Source organism: Nasonia vitripennis, assembly GCF_009193385.2.
Source record: "Nasonia vitripennis strain AsymCx chromosome 4 unlocalized genomic scaffold, Nvit_psr_1.1 chr4_random0006, whole genome shotgun sequence".
NCBI classification, from domain to species: Eukaryota; Metazoa; Arthropoda; class Insecta; order Hymenoptera; family Pteromalidae; genus Nasonia; species Nasonia vitripennis.
The window spans coordinates 668546-691441 of NW_022279641.1; the positions used below are offsets into that span (position 1 = coordinate 668546).

The window sequence follows — 22896 nt, forward strand, 5'->3', positions numbered from 1 at the left end:
TCTTTTTTGACGCGCTTTTGTTTAAAAAATACGCAACGCCTCTCACGCGTACATTTTACTCCGATACACGCATGTTCATATGCACACATACATATACACACATACACATACATACACACACCCGTTGCCAAGTAGTCACCCATAGCCTCTACGCTACGCGCTTGCGCCTGTCCAATTATCGATTTTAAATCGGGGCAGAGGAATTTACGATCGTCGGGCACGCGGCAGAGCTCAAATTTGGCGCGATAGGTTTTTGGTGGTTAACCACTTCACACATTCTCAACTGTGTCGAAAACATTAGTTTTTTCCGTCATGTGCTCCATTAAACTTCAATTTTTCATTTTCATATTTGAAAACTGTAGCCATCAGTGATCCATCACTCTATAAATTATAATGAAAACTGAAAGTTCGTAAACAATGCCAAATTCATAATTCTTTCCCATTACAACATGCGGCATTATACTTTCGTATTAAGTCACATCTTTGTAAAATTTTTTGTGACATGGTGTGATTAATTATTTTTCTAATGACCAATTTTGAGCAGTGAATTTTACTATTGTTCGTGCCCATATAAAAGCTTCGGAACAAGCAATTTCTATCCCCACGTACGTTACGAATCATATACTATCTTCTCTTACTGAAGTAGCAGCAGTAGCAGCATTTTCCATTTACGTTCCAACTGGCCTTTCTAATACATCACAGGATGTATGTGTCTTCTTATTGGAGGAGCCATTGCTCTACTTTACGTTTCCGTTCTGTTTCTTAAATTCCATTTCATCCTGCAATTTTGAAATTGCTACGGCGTCCTCTGTAGCCATTATTATATTATGGTATTTTCTACGCGCTTCTGGAATTTACCTTTACATGCATTATGTAATGTAGAAATCTACTTTTTGGATCGCGGGTCTGTTTCATTTTATCAGATCAGGGTCAAGGGTATTCACAAATCAAAATTGAGAATAAGATGTCTTCCCAAAAATACATGTACGAATGATGCTTCACACATCTTTGCGATCTGTATTTGACAGTTTTATGTTGCAATGTCTTTAATCATGAATTGCTAGGGTCAAACAGACCCCGTATTCGGATTGAGTAAGAGTAAAAATTAAAAAAAAATAAAAATTAGAAGGGGCAAATATTAGAAAATTTATAAAATATGTTAAATTAAAAAATTGCGAAAGGGGATACCCTGGTAAAAAAAGTACCATTGTTACGTCCTGAAGCGTATCGTAATATTTAGCAATAAGCCCGTAAGCACTAAAATGATGAGTGCGTACAATAAGTAGTTCAGTGGAATTAACGAATACTCCTGAATACGAGGCATTGGACAGTCTACATTTTTTACTCAAGCTGGACTCTGCTACGACGGGCTGTCAACAGAGCTACCAGTAATTTAAGTCGGGAAATCGATCTAACAGTATAAAGAATACATTCTTAATTAAAACTACAATCGTGAGTTATATATTATTATTATCTCTGCGCACAACTAGCCGATTGTTCCTGACAACACTAGCAGCAGAGCCGATAGCAGAATCAACGCAAAGTAAGTACAATAACATATTAATAGATCGGGTCGTGACTTTCAGCTATTATGATTCGCCAGCGGATACCGTAAAAAATGGGCGACAGCTGGCTAATGCTGGCGGATTTTTGTGTGATTTTGGCGCACCGTCAGTAAAAAGTTATCGACGGAGCACAGCGCTCAAGCCATGTGCTCACCTAAACTCGAACTCTAACCTCAAATATGCGTATTCAAGTAAGTTACTTTACGGTGTAAACTGTGTTATTTATTAATCTGATTTTTGATTATTGAAGATATAACATTATGAATGCATGATTTATGATGCAAATAAAGTTTATCTGACTTTTTCTTGCAATTGAAAAGTTTCACCAGCGGTGGCCAGCCGTTTGTAAAAAACTGTAAGAAAATGTCAGTGTTTCCTGGCCAGCTGTTACCAAAATCATTGGCCAATGTTAGAATAATTGGCCAAGCAATGGGGAAATATTGGTGAACGTTTTTACCAGGGCATTTGTGGTTAAAATATTGCGAAAAGGATTTTTTTAGTAACTTCAAAATTTAGTTTTTCAAAATGATACCTTTTGAATATTTTAGAACCTTTCGTTATAAATCAGTTCGTAATTTCCTTCTTTCAAATCTTTATTCTTAAAAATTTTCGCCCTCACCCATTCGGGTTCTGCGACCCCAAGAACATGTAGGCATACTGTTGGCCATGAAAACATGACTGATTCTAGGTATCGTTGCTGTTTGCCTGTGATAATTAGTACCTCTTTTGAGTGTGTTGTTGTGAGGATATGCTAGCCTATCGGCTGATTTCCGCATTTTTATGTTTAAGTACAGATCTTTGCAAGCATTAAATAAAATCATCTCATTAGGTTATGAACGATTAATGAATATTCACTAAAAATATCGTACGTATTCGCTTGCGCACAATTATTAAACGATTAGTACTAGAACACGAGCCGGTTAAAAATTACAGAACTTTCTTCAACCTGCTGTGGGAAGCGTGATCCTATTCTATACACAAGCTTTCGCGTTTTCTGCGCGTTTTAACACGTGCGGAGTCGTGCTGGATTTACTCTGGCTTCAAGAGTGCACTAGAGTCTCGAGCGCTCTCGAGGCAAGGCACCACCACCGCCTGCCGCCATCAGCGCCAAGCGCAAGTCACTCGGATAATGTAAATATATACTCTCAACGACTCGGATGACTTTTGCCCCCGACTCCTCAGAGACTGGCCAATTATTCCGATACGACTAATCGACGCTCGTGCGTGAATCTGTATGGGCAATGTCAGCAGCATCCCAGTCGAGTTTAGAAAAAAGCAGCAGCAGTATGCAAAAGTTAAACGCAAGAAACTGAGCGTGAGATCGGCTTGTCAGCAGGATAATCGCGGCGGCTGGCGGTACTCCTCAATTAACGCCCGCGCGTCTCGATTGTGAAAGCGAGCCGCGGAGATGAAAGGCCATCGTCAAAGCTGCTCCCTCCAGGCTGTTAATTATGCCGGGGAGCTCTCTCCCACGGGACCCCTCGGCAGCCGCGGATAATTAGGAGAACTCAGTGGCGTCTCTCTCTCTCTCTCTCTTTTCGCTCTTTTTTGGAGGATGTGAACTTTAATCATGGGTTTCATCCGAGATACGGCAGGTGTAGCCGCCTGACGGTGGATTGCGGCATCGAGCAATCGAACGTCGACAAAGTTCGCTGCTGATGTATTCTTACTTGGATAGTTCGGCAGTCTTCTTTTTCAAGAAGCAACGATTCGAGTTGAAAAATTCAAATGTCCGCGGAACTCTTTCCCGAGAGCGCTCAATGAATACATCGTTAATGATCCGTGTCCAGCTCTTAACCGGATCTCACTCTCTCCTGAGGATTTCGCGCCCCTCGAACTTCGTGCCTCTATGCGCGTGCAGTCCTCCTTGGCGGCTCCCACTTGGCCGGGGGCTTCTCCCTCACTCGTCCGGTCCATTCAGATCTCGAGTGTCGGTCCGGAACAAAACGCGCGCCCCGAGAGATCCATATACCAGCGCTTTGGACGCAGCGATACCTTTCATTCGGCTACTGAATTTTTCAACGCGGATTTCGGGGGCACCCTTTGATTTTCTCTTTCTTCCTCGAGGAGGGCTAATTGACGTTACGCCTGCGAGGGCCGTTTCCATTGTTTGCTGCTTATTATCGGCCGCTTCTGCGAGTGTGAGACTTTGGGGATTTTTATTTCTGCTGCCGCAGAGAGACTTATTCGATCAAAGGACCAGCGTCCTCAATTTTTCAAAGCCAAGTCACTCGATGTCGTCAGCTCAGCCTATATTTCGAAAGCGGCGCTCATTATTCATCTCCTGTATATGGAAGCGGAGTGAAAAACACCGCGATTTCTTCGAACAATCATCGAACACTGCACAGAGAATTCCTTTCCTAGCTGTCATACGGTGAATGGCGCGTCATTCGCACTGACCGCAATGTAGCATTGTAGAACCGCAAGATTGCCTTTTACGCAAATGCGTCTCCCTTTCCCTCTCTTCTCTCTCTCTCTCTCTCTCTCTTTCTCTCTCTCTCTCTCTCTCTCTCTCTCTCTCTCTCTCTTTCTGGGAACACGCGTGGAGTCTCGGAAATCAAAAATTGACTCGGTCTATAGCGATCGACATAAGAGACAAGGTCGCACCCCCAGAGGAATGAAAAGTCTCGCCGATGAGACGAGGCAAAGTAACTGTTCGCATCTGCTTTACATCTCGCGCCCGTACGCGTATGTCCTGCAGTGCTCTATGTATATGGGTACATAGCTCCAAGGCAGAAACTAATTTAAGTTCGCGAATCACTTTGGGTATTTCGATTTATTCAGATACAAGGGACGTATTTCCCGGGGGGTGCGCGCAGCGGCGCCGGCTCCGTCTTATCCCGCAGCCGCGGCGCGAGCTCCTCGAGCTTTACGCATGTGTATACGTAAGTGCGTGTCCGTTCTTTCGCTGATAATTTATTGTTCTCTCTCTATTTCAATTTTAGCTCTGGGCTTTGGTTTATTAAAGTCATTGCTTCCGTCAGATCTCCTAAAATTTCGTTTCAGTCACTGGCGTAAAACTTGCTGCTATACTCTACATCCTGGCTTATAGATAACAAATAAATAAAGGATCGAACGCATCTTTCTCTATACTACGCTTGGCGTATCACATGTATCTCAATGAGCTGTGTCAAGTTTTGCGGCAACACGAGTTGAATGAGAAAAGGTCGTACGAGACGCGTGGTACAAAGCATTTTTCGCGCATATTATAGGATGGTGGCACGACTTATATCACAGGCTAGAGTTATTTAAGGAGTCATGTTGGCACTGAATTTTTTCGACATTTTTCGCGACTGATCAGAAAGTTTCAATTGGGCGATCCAGCCGAGAGAGCTGGGACCGGTTGAGCGCATCGCAGAGAAAGAAAAGAGCTTCGCTAGAGGGAGAAAGCATCGGAAACAGGCTTTAGTGAAAGCCAATAGGTCAAGCCTCAGCGGCGCCGTTGAACTTTTCTCCCCCGTGTAAATCTAATTTTCGAGTTCGATTCCAAATCGATGAAACTCGTGTAAAACTTCTAACGCAATTTATAGGCTACTCCTGCTATATAAGCAAACTTCATATCGTCCTTTTTCGACGATCTCTCTCTCTCCCTCTCTCTCTCTCTCTCTCCCTCTCTCTCTCTCTCTCTCTCTCTCTCTCTCTCTCTCTCTCTCTCGCTTTCGAAATAAAATGCGAACTCAAATAGACGCTCGAAACAAGATGAAAATAAATCCATCGAACAAGTCCGCTCTTCTCGACATATTCAATATTTGCAGTTTCATTGGAACTCGTTCTTGAGAGAAAAAAAGTTTGACGACGAAGCGCCTGGTGACGGAAAATAACGCGTTTAGTAAATTAGGCCCTTGTACGCACGCATATAACAAGCGCGAGTCCACCAGCCGTAATAAAGCACTTTGCGATTACAAAGCTCGCTCTAACCTGCGGAGTTGGTGGGCTAATAAACAGGCTTCTTAAACAACAGCCGCCGCGAAAAAATCTCTCATTACGGGACTGAACAACGGCAGCAGCAGCAAAAATGCGTATTACGAGGTAAAATGAAAAGGGGTAAAAACGACGAAAGAGAAAGAAAGGAGGGTTTCATTAGAGTAAACTTGCCGGGCAAACGAGTTACTGCTGCCGCTGCTGCTGCTGCGGCATTTCGCAGCTTGTTAGTTTGAGAACGGATAGGGCGACAAAATGCCGCGGCACTTAGCCAAAGGATTAAGCCGCGAGTGGAGGAAATGGCGGAGCCCGCGGAGATGGAAACTCCCGCGTGCGTCGTCTTCCTCGTCGTCTCTCGTGGCGAGATTGACTAGAGGACGAATTTCCGGAAGAAGCCTGGGCTGTGACCTACAGACACACGGGAGTCAAGTAATCCGGCGGGTCAAGCTTCCTGCTCACTTTGTTGTAACTGATCTGAATTTAACGAGGCTTAATTAAAATAACTTGATCAAAATTTATTGTATACGCAAATACATTCGTCTTTGAATGCGTACATTTTTCTTTTTCAGTATAACGTAAGCTGCATTGCAACGCATTCGCCGAAGTCATAAAAATGTAATATTTTAATGCAGTTTACTTTTTATGATAGAATTATTTGTGCATTGAAATTGAAAACTCGATTCACTGCGAGATGTGCCATCGCGAAAAAAATCTCTTCTCGGAATCTGAGATCTCGTTTCTTAGTCGAGATCAATTCTCATCGGATTAATGAATAAATGATTCTACGTTCTTGTTGATACGCTATGTATTGGACGATTTTTATCAAAGCACAATAGAAAATAACAATATGCAAATCAAATGTTCAATATTCAACGTAACTTAAATAATCAACGACGACATACATGATTCTTGGGCCTTTGATAATCTTTTTGTTCAATCTTCTTTAAATGAGATGAGATTAAAGTACTTCCGGCGAAAAAATACTTCCAACAATTCATAGTCTTGTTTGAAATTGACTTGGCGACACTGTGCCGAGCAGATAAAACTGACATATGCAAAATGCAACGAGTAGCTGAACGATCCGAAAAACGCGATACGGGAATTAGGTCCATCGGATAAAAGAAGGGCACATAATTACCCTCTCTAAAAATAATTCCAAAGCCCATAAGCCTAGCGGAAGGCAGCGCTGAGCGCAGCAGCTCTCGAGGAAAAATTAAATTAAACATTTAAAGACCAGAGGCGCTATGCACACGCAGGGGAGTGGCTCGAGAAAGGGAGTGAGAGAAAGACAAAAAGCGAGAGGCGGCGCACAAAAGGACAGATGAGAGCCGCAGCCAGCAGGCACAATGAGAAGCGCGAAAAACAAAAGGATCCAAAAAGAAGAGCCGCCGGGATGCGGCGGAGATCAAGGGAAAGGTGCGAGGAAAATAGGAAAAGCTTAGTTGTCACTATTTCGCAGCGCGTGTCGGCGATAATTACGCCGCACTGGCGGCAAAGCTCCTTTTGCCTTTTGAGCGCTGCTGCTCGCACCGGTGTATTATTCCGGTAAACAACGAAAAAGACGCGCGCTCGCGCTCCAAACTCCCGCCGGCTTTATTTTGCCACCTGACTTTTTTCCTCCGCTGCGCTCTCTTATCTCTTTTTTGCCCTCCTTTCCTTTTATTATTTCAGAATAAGAGGCGAGGAACGCGAGGTGTAATTGCCAGGAGGTCCAGGCGTCGACGAAACGATAATATCAACTCCTGTAAAGGGTAATCATCGCTCAGCGTTTCGAAATACGCTCACGGGCGTTATTTGATGGTGTATCGATCCCCGCCAATCCGATTTCGAATCGTCCAAATGGGATTATGTTTCAAGAATTGCGCGTCGCATTAGCGCAGTGATACGCACAGAGGATGCTTCCGACGGGAAAATTCAAGTTGGATCGAAACTTTTACAAATCAAACGATCAGACCACTCGAGAAACAAACGCCTTGGCGATCGACAGTCAAAGTTGTAGGTTTCGAGAAAGTCGCTTAGCCTCGTCACAGCTCCGAGCTAATCTCTTTTGCGCGGCATAATTAGTGTGCTGATTGCTTTGGCTAATTAACGTCGCAGAAACAATGCCTCCGACTAAGTGTGTTATGTAAAAACTTGCACTCGAACGTCTTTTGAAACTTCGAAAAATGATCGAGAGTCCCTCGCGCGCGTATAATATGCGTGCGCGCGGCTCGTTAGGAACTTTCACGGGGAGATCGCGAGACAGCTCGCGCGTTCCTGCGACGCATATCAGGCATACTCGCCGGAGTTAAAAAGAATCGTTGCTCCTAAAAGCCTCCTCGCAGAGACGCATCCAATTACCGAGAGCGCACGACAGACGACGGCGCTAATTAGAAAATATTAATTAATTCCTCGGGAAGAGTTTGATCGTCTAATTAACCCGCTTCTGAACTTGTCGAGTTTTCGTCGCCGCGCGCCGAGGAAGCACGTTTTTCTGCCCATTGTATCTGCGAGGACGATCCCGCGGAATATTAATCGAACTCGTCTGATGCCGACTCTGATGTTGCGGTTATCAACGTCGCGCGACGCCGTTCGTTTTGCTTTTATCGCTCGAGGGGTAAAGTTTATGGAGAGTAAATATTGAATTACGGGAGATTGCCTGGTTTCACCCTTTTTGCCGGCGCTGATGGGATTCGCGACTGGGAGAAAAAGGATTTGCCGCCGACGCCGCCACACAATCTCCCTGATTTTTTGTTTGTTTTCGACTTTGGCCAATATTTTGCTTTCGATTGTTGACCGGCGTGGGTATCGAACTTGACAAAGTTGTACGGATTTTTCTATCATACGAATTCAGTACTTTTTCACTAGATTTATTTCTGTTATTGTTATTTAACTTTTTCTCTATTTACAGCCCATCGGATCGTTTCCAGTGGTTACACTAGTTGACAGTACGATTCGACGAAATTGTAAAATTTGAATAATAAAAGAATCGAGTGCCCTCGTGGTACGGAATCTGTATCACTAAGCAAATTACCGATATCAACTTCAATGTGTTAAAAATGTCTGTCATGTTTTCATAAATTCATTCGTTCAGCACTCAGACTTCAAAAACTGAGTGATAATAGTATTTATGTCTATTTCATGATAAATTTCTATTCAGTCAATAGTAAATAATCATTGCTTTATTCATCACCACATCTCTTACTAGTTTTCAAACAAAACACATCTTTTAAATTTTCTTAGGCTGGTTCATAATTTGAGTCTTCTTTATCTTTTCAATTGAAGTACCTTAAGTGCTGCGTGATTTGCACAATTTTCAGCTGCGCAATCAAAAAGACTGCGCTCAATGTTATCAAAAGCGATCTTATGAAAAAATGTTAATATAGGAAAATTACCAGCAACATGAGTAACTATATCGAGTTTGCCCTCAAAGAAAATTTTCATTTTTTACTGGTAATATAAGATCTTCTATAAGGAAAAGCACCGAATTAGTATCTTATTGGGAAACTATTCTAATCATTCCTTTCTAAAATAAGATAAGCTCTCCAATAAAGCGAAAATTTACGAAAGCAGTCACCCCTCTCTAGATATAAAATGAAAAGGGATAAGCGCATGGAGGTATAAAGAAAAACGGGAGCAAACGACATTTACTTTCTAGCGACGTACATATATCGAGAGCCGCGAGTGTCGCTACGAAAAGGGGCAAGTTAAAAGGAGCTAGGAAGAGGAAAATGAAAGGCGGCCAAAGGAAAGCTCGATACGCCACTTAAATTTCAAGCGTTTGCTTCGGTAGTTTCTCATACTAAGCTGAGAAACATGTTTTTGGACGATAGATTCTGTTCCGTATTTATAATGTCGTGTTATATTTTGTTCGTTAATTATAAAATCCACTGCAATAATAACGGTGTTATTTTTCTTCCCGCGCAAGTAAAAGTAAATTAATTATACGTACGAATATTTGAAGCGATAAATTACAATAATCTTTCGTTACAACGCAGAAAGCCAGACAAGGATAACGGATCGATTATATATGTACGTCGATAATTAGTGTACATTGATTTTCAGAATATACAAACGCATCAGAATCGTGTGATGAGATCAACCGAATAATCAACGTATATTCGTTACTCAAACTCGAAATAACTCAGGTAACACGCATACACTTCACATACAAGCCATATCATCACCGGAAAACTGGATCGGAAAATAGACATCACACGCGAAATCTTCGGGGATCCAGATCCTTTATTATATTCCCTCGGCTCCATAAAGACAGTACGAGGAGGGCGGCTCGGGTTTGAAACGCATTACGGATCGTTCGACGGGCCGTTTTATCTGCGGCAATGGGCAGCCTTTATTGCGCCACGCGCGGCAAACGAGCGTGGAAGCGTTCAGCCGTTTACGTTTGGCTGGCGCGAGACGAATGGAATACGTTATGTATACGCGCCCCCGTATGTGTATGATTCGAAAGGAACGATCGATTGCTTTCTTTGCGTCGTCCACGCTTCCGTGGCTCTCTTTTTTTTTGCGGAGAAGGCAGTGCGCAAATTGAAGTGGCATTGTGTGTGTGTGCCTTCACTTTAGACGCGACGCGCTTGTTTGGTATGTATTTATGGGTTTGTTTTCGATCCTCTGATTGTATGGGAAAAAATTGAGAGTCGTGTCGCGTTTTTACCAATTACAATAACTCACCCTTTGTACAAAATAGCGACCCAAACTTTTTACCGAGCCCATATCCGTTAAGGGCCACTTTCAAATTATCACTTATCCGATCGAAAACACGTTTCCGTCCCCTATAAAGCAGATGTCAAGGCATATCCCCGTAAAATAAGCAAACAAAAGACCATATCAGATACAACAAACGCAGTCGCACTCCGTAATCAGCGGTGAGCATGTCAATCCCACACATAATCGAACTCCATCGCGCGCTAACCAAACTCTCCATTTCCCCCGCTGCAGTATAATAATACCTCGTTCCGTGCACGGTATATAGATGTGCGCGCGGCTCAAACGAATCCTCGAGCCGATTATAATCTCGCTGCGGTTCCGCAGTTTTCGGCTCGTTGCGGCGGCGGTGCTGTGCTTCTTCGGGAGAAAATCGAACCGGAGCTTTGACTTATGGTGCCTTGGGGGCTCGAGGAAAGGCAGAGAAGCCTCGTTAAACCGCTCCTCCTATCGGTGAATTATTCCGCGCTCGCATATACGCATGCGGTTTCGATTTTTATCTCGCCCGCTCGCGGCCGGAGTTTCCAGTTTCCACGACTGCTCCCACTGATGTAACAGATAATACTCGCACATCTCGGTGGCCGGCTTTTATCGCTGTTCCGCGAATTCACCGCGATGTCGCACAAAGTACAGCGGATTACCCAAGCATCGGACGTTAGAAATTGTACGTCAAGCGACCGGAGATCAATAAGCTAAGCTGCACAGGTACATATACATACATATATAGGCGAGCTCGCGCGGTGTGTTTGTGTTTCGCAGGCAGAGAAAACTCATTCCCTTGATATCCTCTTGCGCCGCCAATCCCTCAGAGCGAACGCGGACGCGCGTATAGCGTACCTCTCTCTCTCTCTCTCTCTCTCTCTCTCTCTCTTGCTCTCTCTCTCTTTCTCTCTCTCTCTCTCTCTCTCATACCTTCTTACATTCGCGTTTAATTTTCTTGAAAGGCTCTTATATGCTCGGGACGTCGACCGCTCTGCGCGAACGTATATGAGCAGTGTATGAAACGTCGGCCCGTCCCTGTCCATCATTGATAAGCTTCGAGAGAGAACGAGCTTATTTACGGAGTTCTCTGCGACATTTGGATACTGCCGTACCCTTTACGAGAATATCGGGATATGGATCCGCGCTATTTTTTTCCTCCTCCGCGACGCTCCACATAATTCGCGCTGTACAATTATACGAGCGTCTTTCTTCGATTTGCGCGATATATACGTGCGTAAAGATCGAAAGCTCTCCAGCAGCAGCAGCAGCGGTCTTCGTCATGTCGCCCGACGGGCTAAATCTCCCCCCACGCGCGCACGCGCGTCCCGGCGAATGGAGTTCGCGTCCTAACAGAGTTTTTTACTATCGCAATTTTTCGCGCGAGTGCCTGCCGGAGTTTGCAGCCCGTATAAAAGATCCTGGCTGTGTGTGTGTGTGTGTGTTTGTGCGCTCGCGTTTAATCCAACCGAGCGGGTAGTCGCGCCCCGGCGGCATATCGAATGTGTGTGGCACTGGTGGGGGTAAAAAGAGGGGTAGCTTAAAGCTCGAGGAGAGAGAGAGAGAGAGAGAGAGAGAGAGAGAGAGAGAGAGAGAGAGAGAGAGAAAGGGCTGCTTGTACCGCTTTATGACTCGCCAAATGAGCGCTGAAAGCTGGCAAACTCTTGAGGATATAATCCGGGCTTTCGCGACTTCTGCTCGGCGTTTCGAAGCCTTCGCGAATTTACGTGATACGCTCTCTCTCTCTCTCTCTCTCTCTCTCTCTCTCTCTCTCTCTCTCTCTCGCTCTTTCTCTGTGCTCGCCCCGAGTTTTATACGGACATATATACATCGTTCCCTTTTTTCCGCAGGACGTATGTGTATTTTTAACCTTTTGACGGAGCTTCGTCTAGGATCGTCGCTTCTGCGAATATGTTGTTTGTTTACGCGCCGGTAGTTTCGGCGAATCGAAAAAGTTTCATCTGGGACGCGAGTCGCATGATAAAGAATCATCAACGTTAGACACTTGTGCGGATCGTCAGTTTGTAGTTGCAGTTTTGATACAGCGTTCAACAATTAATTATCGTGTGCGCGTTATAGAATTATATTATTCCTCTGCAAATCTGAGCATCCCTGCTTAACAACGAAATTTTCGCACGACTTCTAATTACATCCACGTTACAGCTTTTTCCCGAAGACCAAAGGCTCGAGCAAAGTAAAATTGAGCGTCGCTAACGATAAGAAGAAAAAGACTTGCCTCTCCCAAAGATGGACAAGCCCAGAGCGCGGCAGGTACTTGTCACTATACCGGAAAGAACGACTCTCTCTCTCTCTCTCTCTCTCTCTCTCTCTCTCGTAACGAGCGAAGAGAGAAAGCGAGGTGGACACGGGCAGTTTACAGTTTTATGGCCGAGAGGCTACCGAAGTGTGGGAGCGGAACGGGTCATCAGTACAGCCGATGGACACACACGCACACACCCGCGCAGCCGAGCGACGAACACGTGACACCCGGGACAAGCTGCTGCAGCTGATGTTCTCGCCATGCGCGCGCGGCGGGTGACAATGCGAGAATGAGCCGCTGCTGGACTGTGCGAAGGGACAGGCGAATTGAGAAAGATAGATAAACAAATAGGGGGTTGGGGTAAACACGAAGATGAACAAACAGTGTACCGAGAGAGCGGTGGGGGGGGGGGGGGGAAATAACGTCTACGAATGGCGTCGAAAAATGCTCGAGAGGGACTGTTTGAGTTGACGTTTTTTTCGTCGTGTTTCGATATTGTGCCAGAAATTTGTTTTTCTGCGTCTTCGAGTGGACGCTCTCTGCTGGTATAATGTTGCTCGGCTATTGCCCACTTCGATCGAGAAATTTATAGAAAGGAACTTTCGGCAGTCGGCAGCCACTCGCTCTACGCTTTCGTCCAACCAATGCACGTCTGGCAGAACTCGGCAATGCACTACTGCCACACGGGAGGCGGGGCCCGAGCTCAAAAATTTCGCAGCTGATCAATCCCGGGGCGCTCTCGGAAGCAGAAAAAAAAGGAGCCGCGGCAACGAGCGAGCATTATAAGAAACTCCGCAAAAAGAAGTCCGGCGTGCACCCCGAGCTATACCGCGCTCCCAACCAACGACTCGCTGCTGCTGCAGAGTGAGAGGGAAAGAGAACAAGAAGCGAAACAAGTGGGGACGAGGGGCCGTAAACAGAGAGACGAAAAAAGGGTCGAAACAAGCGTCGCGCGCGCTCGCACGGTGGCGAAGAAAAGAACGAGATAAAACGAGAGAAAAAAGACCGGCCGGGAAGGGTCGGGCGCGTGTATTACCAAAGCGCAGCGTCGCCCGCGGCCTCACCGGAACACGGCTCTTGCATTAGCGCAAAGAAATATTTGAGGCGAGTCTCTCTCTCTCTCTCTCTCTTTCGGTCTCTACGCTATATACGCTTCTCTCTTTGGGGGCGCGCTAGTGTAGGTGTGTGTACGTGTGTGTGTGTGGGGGGGGGGGGGGGGGTCCGTCGTAGGTGGTTGCAGCGGCGGAAACGACGATGCGAGACGTTTACGGAAATTTGGGGGAAGCCATAGTCGTCGTGTCCCCTCCACTCTCTCGGCTGTATTTACACTCGACTTCGCGAGGATCTCGTTGAGGATTTCCCCTTGAAAATTGGAGCGTGAAATATGTAATGCGCTTTATGAGGATTATGGAAGAGAGGAAGTACCGGAGATGCAGGTGTAATTGCGCCAACGGGGATGATTAGTGATGTACGTGTGCTTTTTTCGACTAGTATAGTCGCAGTCGGTTCGATTGTTGGGTTGAATGAGCGTCGTGAAAGTCAACCACTGTGATGAATGTGGAAAAATGAGCGTAAGTTGGATGTTTTTTTTCAAAGAGAACCTCAAGCAGAGTTAAAAATTTTGTACGGTTTATTTTACTCTGTGATTGCAATTCTGTTATATGAGATTATACAGTACATGCTCTTTTTGGCTTATCACAGTAGATTAGATCTTTCGGTTGATTAATAACTTATGCATAAGCTCAAAGGGATGTACGGACTAATAAACGTGGAAAATGGAAGCCAGTTGGATTTTTTCTTCAAGAAGATATTATTAATTTTGGTTAACTAACTCTTTTTTATATCCTGAAAACTCAGAGAGAAAAACTTTGTTCGGTTTATTTTATTCTGTAATAATAATACTGGCATGATCATCGTACTAAACATTTTTATAGCCTTTATAAAATAAACTGGTAGGAATGTTGCCGAGTTTTTTAGCAGAATTCGTCTAGAAATGAACATTATCAATAGATACAGACTCGCCGATATACCTGAAAACCCTATACTGGTCACATGAATTTTGCATGTCGTTCTCGGTGGAATATCGAAAAGGAATAAAAGTAATAATAAATTTAAGTCTATTTGTTACTCTTAAATGAATTTAAATATGTTATAATAATCAACAATTCAAAGGATCGTTTAGAACTGTAAGAATAATAAGTTTCTTCATATTCTCGTAAGAAATGAACCCCTTGAAATCATAACCTATATTAGCTGTCAAACAAGAGCGAGTCGTCTGAACAGATGTAGTATTAGACAGATCTTAAACGTATTAGTAAGATTTTTATATTTCACCTACTCTTTCTTTGCTAAATAAATGTGTGCAATACAAAAGAGTTTTATAAAATATGCAGCACGACGTATGCAAATCATATAATACAATTAGCTGATCAATTGATCCGAAAATGTAATGAAAATAATAAGTAAAGTCGCATTGAATTCTTTATAAAAAGTCGGCAATATTTAGTAGCTTTTTCAAATTTAACACAAACGCACAGCAAAACGCAGCAGCAAAGATAAAAGCGGAAGAATGCACGAGGGCAAATTATTGCGGTTTGGCGTGTTCGTACACATGTGTTCTCGAACGCGAGGACACTTTAAAACGTCAGCGCGCGGCATCTGGCTAAACAAGCCGTAGCTCAGTGATTACATTTCATGCGCTTCTCGCACTCGCTTCTCTCTCTCTCTCTCTCTCTCTCTCTCTCGTCGACTGAATTACAAATAATGTCATATTTAGGGTCGAGGCGCGGCGCGGCGCCACCGCACAAATTTTGCCGGGCCATTTCGATTTTTTTAATGAACTCCGCGCTGACATCGTCGCTCGTCCTCTCGCGCGTGAGTGAGAGTGGACAGAAAGAGAGAGAGAGAGAGAGAGAGAGAGAGAGAGCGAGAGAGAGAGTGAGAGAGAGAGAGAGCGAGAGAGAGAAAGAGAAAGCGCTGAATTATACACGCGGCCTTCTCGCGACCGTGTATTTTCGCGCGTCGAGTTAATGGGTGAGAAATTATGGATTTGCGGTCGCGTTGTTGCGTATACGCTAGCGCAGTCATCGGTACAACGCTATGTGCGTTTATTTTTAACGGGTTTGTTTTGATTTGATGGAGTGTGCGCCAGAGATGATGATGGGAAATATTCAGTGTGTCGCTGCTGACATCGAATGGCTCACTTTCTAAGAAGCGCCTTTCCGCCGTCGTGCAAACACACAAGCTTCTGTTTATCCAAGCTCGTACGTTGTCTCTCGCTGCATTTCGTCGGCACTTCGTGGATGTAATATCGAAAATATGATAAAAGAAACCATGCAGTGCCGGAAGTCTTCGCGCAAGATAAATATTGATGATGCACGTCGCGTCAGGTGAAAAAAGAAACGCCTGCAGTCGGAAAGAAGTTACGGAGGAAAAGAGAACAGGGCGATCCCGAACATTAGCTCGCCTTTAAAGAGCTCTAAGAGCCTGCTTTTCACGCGCGCCTGTACATACTCTCACATTATTCTCCAAAGAAATTCCCCTTTTTTCAGAAAAAGACAAGGCCGCGCGCACTTTTACTATGCACACAAGCTTTTGCGCCAAGATATTACTCTTTTTCTTTCTCTAGCTCTCTCTCTCTCTCTCTCTCTCTCTCTCTCTCTCTCTCTCTCTCTTTCTCTCTTTTTTATCTAAGCTGGCGCCTTGTTCCGCTGGGCGCGCCGTGCGGCGAGGCTGATTAAGAGGTTATAACTCCATTAGTGCCCCTTGACGAATAGAGCGCACTCTCGGAATAATTTTGTTCAAATATAGGAGCCTCTGATGTCGCCCTGCAAGCTTATTTTTTGTTCGAGCTTTTCGCAATTTTCCATCGATAAACGGCGCTATTAAAGCGATTTTATGTCGCTGTATTTTAAATTTATCGCGGATAAAGTGATCCGCGACATTTGTTGGTTATTAGCTTGTGAAAAGTTATTTGATGAGAGCCGGATCGTTAATCTTTCACGAATTCCGAAATGTAAGCTACTATAAAATGTTTTTATTTATACTTGTCGCTCAGTACACGATCAATAATACGGCTGACCCCAGTTATGGATATGAACATGTGATATTGAATTATAAAGATGACGGAATAATTTCCTGCTCTCATTTATATTATGCACGAACAATTTCTTGAACATGTAAATCATGAAGTAAATTTTGTACGAAGCAAGATCAAAAAGTTATCGATAATAGCACTGAAATCAATTCAAAAAGTAACGATGATTGACTGTTAATTGAGTGCCAAATTTAAAAAACTTGTTAAGTCATGATTCGAATTTTGACATTGATATTAATCCAATTTTTCACTATAAATGATAAGCACCGCAGTTCAAGAAACAAGTCATTTTCCGATAAAAATTGTGAATAAAAGGACTGTCAAATTGTACAATAAAGAGCTTGCAATAATGTATAGTCACGTCTAAAATAGGAAACAAATGCGGTTACTTTGAATAACCGAGCCGAGATCGTTGATAATCGTTTGAAAACAATCAACCGCACAAAGTTATGTACGTGTCAGAGGCCTGCGTCGCATCCACTTCCTCATTCTCCGCCTCGACAACTTCTTCACGCCGCGTGCGGCTTTCTTCATTTTTCCCAGCTCAACGGCCGCGCCGTCGTCGCGAACGCAAAGATTAAAGGCTTATTCACGCGCGTCTGACACGTGCGCCGCTGCATTTTCACGCCACTTTAAGTCCTTAAGGCGCGCAATAATCGCCCGACGACACACCCTCGTCGCCTCTCTAGCGGCGTGAGTTTTCACGCCTCCTTCTTCCTTCGTCTGCGAGCCGCGAGTTTTTAGAATCATTGAATTTTTCATCCTTCTAACCAGTTTACACCCCGTGCGCCTACAAACAAACGCTTCTCTCGTTGCATCGGTTTCGAATTGGAAATTAAATCCATTGATGCACTTTCAAAGGAGTCTGATGTGGAGACCGACTATCATTTAAATTATATCCTTTGACGGAGGAAAATGTTTGATGCGTTTGTAAGATAAATTATAATGATCACATGTAACCGTATGAATATAAAAAGGAGAAAACAAATATTTCAACAACAAGTACTTACCGAGAATTTGACTGAGGACGGTCCGACCATCTTCTCCCAGGCAGGCACTGCGCGCGTCGAAGGGATTGGTAAACTGCACAAACGCGTAGCCCTTGTGCATCGATATACCTAGTAACAGAAGCGAAGGAAATTGCGTAAAGCATTTAATTTGGAATTGTTTGTTCGTTCGTTCGTTTGTTCAAAGCAGAATTCAAATTGGTTGTCAAAAATATCATCATATGCAGCTGACGAGTTAATTACATTTTCTTCGAAAGCCAAAATGAAAACTACGGTACGGGTTTGCAATACGTGGAAGTATAGAAACATCGTTTCATTTGTCAATTATCTTTTAATCAACAAAACTGAAAAATGATGCGATTGCGGATCATCGGAGCCTTTAGTAATTTTTTAATAATAATCCGACAGCAGCAAATGCACGCTCTAAATATAGTAGTCATGGTTTTCAAAAAAAAAAACTTTCGCTCGAAATTCGACTCCCGTATACAACTCAACGGCTAATTCGGCTCTTTTCTCTGATCGCAGTGTCGCCTGGCGGTACACAATAAGTTCGCCGACAGCGAACGCGCGCGCGCACACACACGTAGACTGTCGCTTTGTCGAGCTGGCCCTTTATTTGTCTCAGTAGGCGCCACTTTATTCGGAGGAAAGACGCGGGAAAGTAAGCTGTTTATCAGCCGGAGTCAGGCGTCCGTTTTCAAACTTCTCATCAGTGAGCTATGTATGTATGTACGCTACTACACACGTTCGACTGCGAGACTATATACTATGGCGAGTGTATTTGCCTTTTTTTTTTTGCAGAAAGTGTCCATTTACAGCGACGAATCGATACTACAGTATTATCGAGCGTTTTATAAATCGAGATCACAAAGAATCTTGCCCGTTGCAGCTCATTAGCGTTATGATTGGCGCGCGCGAGAGGTAATGTTACGAGTCAAGGGCCGGACCGACTGTCCGATGCGAAAGCTTTCAGGATTGATTAGCGGTAATGGCTTCGAAATATGGTTGTTAGCCAAAAATATCAATAATAACAGTCGCGCATAATCGAGGGCCGAATGCATGAATATCGTCGGACGCGACTGCGGATAGGCTGTGATTCCCCCAAGAGAATGCTATTAGCACCTGTACGTCGGGCTTCTAATCTCGGAGCCAAGAGGCGCGCTTCCGCCGTCCAGTGCAGCCGCGTGTACAGGGGCTCCTTTGATTTCGGATTGAAATTCGAAACTGATGCAGAGAGCGAAAATGAAATACATTGTGTGCACACGAGTTTTGAATGACTATATAAGTAATACGACGATGCACGCAGAGGCGTGGGTACATAAAGTTCGCTGTTCAAACTCGCGAGTTTTAGCGCAGCGCGTCGTTGCATCTTCTACTTGAGCAATTTCGCGGCGAGTTGAAGTCAATTCAAGCAGCAAGGCTAAACGCGCCCGAGCCATCTCGGGATCCACAAACAAACCTATATACACACGTCATCGTGCAGATATTAACTGTTTGAGAAGCGATAAGTTCGCAAGCCAGCAAACTGTTTGATTGATTCCGCGAGAGAGATTAAGGCTGCGGCTGTTGGTATTTATCACGTTCAAGGATCATTACAGAGTCGAATAGGGCTATACCAGGGGGAAAAAGAGTGAATATAGTGCGTACGTACCTGCCAAACGGCCATAGCGCTGAAACATGCGTTCAACGTCAGTTTTGCTGCATTGGAAAGTGTTGAGGTTCCCAACGAAAACACGCGAATTCACGGCCTGCGGATCCTGGGAGTTTGTTTGATTTCCCACTTTGCTCATCTTCATTGCCTAGAACACACAGTAGTGACACTTTGCTTAGTTGGAGAATATAACGATGGAACTGACATCGAGCCAACTCTATATAAAAATAACGAAAAATTTTATGCAGATATTTACCATGCACACAGTTTCAATTGTTTTTCAACCCCAACATAAGAGTTTTGTTATGCATTGTTGCGCCGATAGGTAATATACGATCGTGTAGGGACATCTTACGCAGTAAATGTCTGCGTACAATTTTATAAAGAACATGTGTCAAAGTTATTTTGTGCACGATGAAGATTTTTTCTGTAGAGTTTGTACGGTGTCAAGGTGGTTATATGCGCCTGCGATTATTATTTATAAATATGAATAAGGCCTTTGATGCACCAATTATTCGCTTATCGAAAACAATGAATTTATGCGTATAGGTATGTTAAATACACATATTCGCATATTTTATGTGTTGTTCCCGACATGCACAATTTCGCGGATAGGCGCATCGCACTGTGGATCTACAGAAGCCACAGTGTAGGCTCGCGGCTCACTCGATTCTATACTTAGTTATCGAGTGAGTGCCGCTTTCTCTCCCTTAGTCTTTAAAATGACTTGTCAGTAGGAGAGGCTGCACTGGTCATGTAGCACTAAGGCAAGAGAGGTAAAGTGTCGCTCTTGTGCTTAGAGGGCCGCGCAGATGCGTCGTATTTGCGAAGTGGGTACGCTTGATAGCGGCCTACGTGCATGTATTTCGTAGTTTGAAAATTGGTCGCATAGTTCCAGAATTATGACGGCACGGACATTTTCTCAAAACATATACGATTCGAACACCAAACACTTCCATATACGTTTCTATGAAGTTTTAGCGAAACTGAAAATTTTACTATTACAAAGCTTTCTCTAGGGGAAAGCAAAACATGCGCGTATTATAATCCGCAACAGAATATTTCACCTTTTCAAATCACTCGAATCGACAAAATCCCAATTTCCCTCATACACAGCGCGTAATAGCTAGCACAAATAATTGAAAAACCTCGCGGCTCGCGGATCTTGAAATTTCAATGTGACGGCATAAGCCCCGCTATAAAATTAACTCCCGCTAAAACAATCCGATCCGCAAAACATTATCGCGTAATTACGGCTCGAGAACGCGTGTAATTCGGCCAATTCCCCGGCGCCGTATCGACAAGATCAACAGCAGCGGGCTAGCGCTGCAGCGGTACGCGCTGTGTGGCGCGAAAAACAATGAAAAGATTATCTGCACTAACGTCGCTGTTTATTACAGGTCCAGCTCTCCCAGCGGGATTCGCGACAAAGCGCGAGCTTCTCTCGCGTGCAGTGTATCGCTCGACAGGCAGCGGAATCTCATAATTAAAGCGCGGCTCGCTGGGCTGCGCGCGAGAGAGGTATAAAAAGGGCTAATCCACGGCTCGTTCATTATGATTTAATTAATTGGCCCACGCCGTATGGCCGATCCGATTTATAACGGATTGTTGCAGTGCGCGCCGCTGCGGGAGAATGTGCGAGAGATCGCGCGCGCGAGAGCTGACCCGCGAGGCCTGCAATATATTGATTAATTTACTGCTACTGCTGCTGACCATCGAGTACGGAGCTGATGGATATGATGGAAAGATTGTGCACTCACTTTTTCGCGAACGGTGCGGCTTTTTGAGAAAATTATATAGTACGCAGCGTCTCGGGTAAGATTTCACGCGACGCTTTTCCTAAAACGAGCTTACAATCATATCATAGAGGAAATCAAAATTTTCCAAGGGCTCTGATGATGGAGAACGAGCGTACAATATGATCGCCGGAGCAGCGAGTCCAAACAAAACCTTCGTCGCGGGCCATCAGCTCGCACACGTACCAACCATAAAACTCGCCCTCCTCCGCGCGATATTCGGCAAACACTCTCGCGCAACAGCAGCCGCGGTGCGAAACTCGGTATATAATACGCGTAGGCTCTTAGGCGTTCCTCGTCGTCGCTTCTCCGCGTAACGCGCTCTCCCACTCGCCCATATAAGCAAATGAATGAATATTCATTCTCCGACACGTATGAAAATGTTGCCGGCGACGAATTATACATATATCGCTCCCTGCATGCATTATTCACGTCGATATAAACCGGGAGAGAGAGAGAGAGGGCCGAGAGAATAACGCTTTTATACGTATATAATACGTAAGCACATATAGACGTTTGATATACGCGCGATATACGGTAGGAGAGTCGCGCAGTAGTAGCTTATATCGCGCATAATAAAGGGCGGCGCGCACGCATCGCTCCCTCTCCTGCATGGAGAGAATTTATGGCTGGTGCGCATTTCGCGCGGCAATCCGAACTTTGCCGCGCTCGTCGATCGTATAAATATTATTCGACGCTGCAGTCTCTTTTCCCACCCCAGCCGCCGGCGAGCTTATACACCGAGTCCGCGAGCGACTCTTTTCAATTAACAAGTGTGGAGCGCAAAGATAATCTAGGATCCGGATAATTAATATTCATAATCGCCGGGGATATGCGCGCGCGCGAAATTCATGCCGATTATATAACCGAGAGCGCGCGACGCTCGTTACCCTTGCAGCGCGAGTCCGTGAAATTACAGAGGCGATGCGAGCTTTGTTTTTCCGCGAGCGGCTTCGCAATTTATATCGTCGTCATCCTCCACGTGTACCTACATAATATAACGCAATATCCGATTCGATCCGAGAGTGTGTAGAACCGCGACTGCATCCATCACACGTCCGACAAAGTATCCTCTTCTCTCGGCGAAGCGGCAGTACGACGGCATCGGAGAGACGATCTTGAGCGAAGCACGTATCTCTATACGGCGCGCAGACTCGCGAAATGGGGGGGGGGGGGATAGAGATGATCGTTCGCGCGTCGGCCACACGACTTCCCGAGCGCGAAATAACAGCGGTGCTTTCACAGATCGTTGGCGGATGGATCGCGACGTTTGGACGAATTCCAAGGAGAGCGCGCGCGCCGATGGGAAATGGGGTTGCGCCGCCGCCGCCGCCGCCGCGCGCGCGGCCTACTGACGGACCGCAGCTGCCGCCGCTTTGAAGGAGAGCGAGCGAGAGACCTAGAGGAGGTGAGTCGCGCGAATCGGCTCTAAAAATGTTGACGATCGCCGCGAACTTTGCATTCTTGAGGACGACACGCCTCTCGAGTGCTTTAGATTGGGGCTTGATTGCCTTTCGAAGCAGCGGTCGGAATTTAAACGTGATCTTGTGCTCAATGTGCTTAAATGTTTTGGGTTTTTTTACTATTTTTCTTTTTTCATTTTTCTCATACCCGGTTAGAGGCGCTTCGGAATTTGCTGCGGAACTAGCACTGTACTTATCAGATTTCCCGCAAAGACTAATACAATTAAGATTCTTTCCATCGCAGGATTATCTCGTATAACGGGAACAAAACTAAAAAATTTCAAAATATTTGAAAGTTAAATTTTTAAAATCATTTTATGGCTATTTAAAGAATTTCGCAATAATCAATTTTTTCTTACGAACCGCGGCGATATAAGGACATAACCTCTACTGTCATATAATTAGGGCTTTGACAAAAGCGCAAACACTATATATTCGATCTTGAAGCATCAGA

At 44.7% G+C, this 22896-nt stretch overlaps 1 protein-coding gene across 10 annotated transcripts in view; it reads right to left on the bottom strand.

Annotated features, from left to right (window-relative positions):
* LOC100113835 overlaps nt 1-22896 on the bottom strand; it is a 217447-nt gene that overhangs the window by 78448 nt on the left and 116103 nt on the right. For all 10 annotated transcript variants that reach the window (XM_008219737.3, XM_008219736.2, XM_031928394.1 and 7 more), the window contains 2 exons: nt 19184-19331; nt 17536-17643 (listed from right to left, as the gene is read on the bottom strand). In XM_008219737.3, the coding sequence (XP_008217959.1) occupies nt 17536-17643; nt 19184-19328 (253 nt within the window). In that variant the 5' untranslated portion in view covers nt 19329-19331. The remainder of the gene's footprint in view (nt 1-17535; nt 17644-19183; nt 19332-22896) is intronic.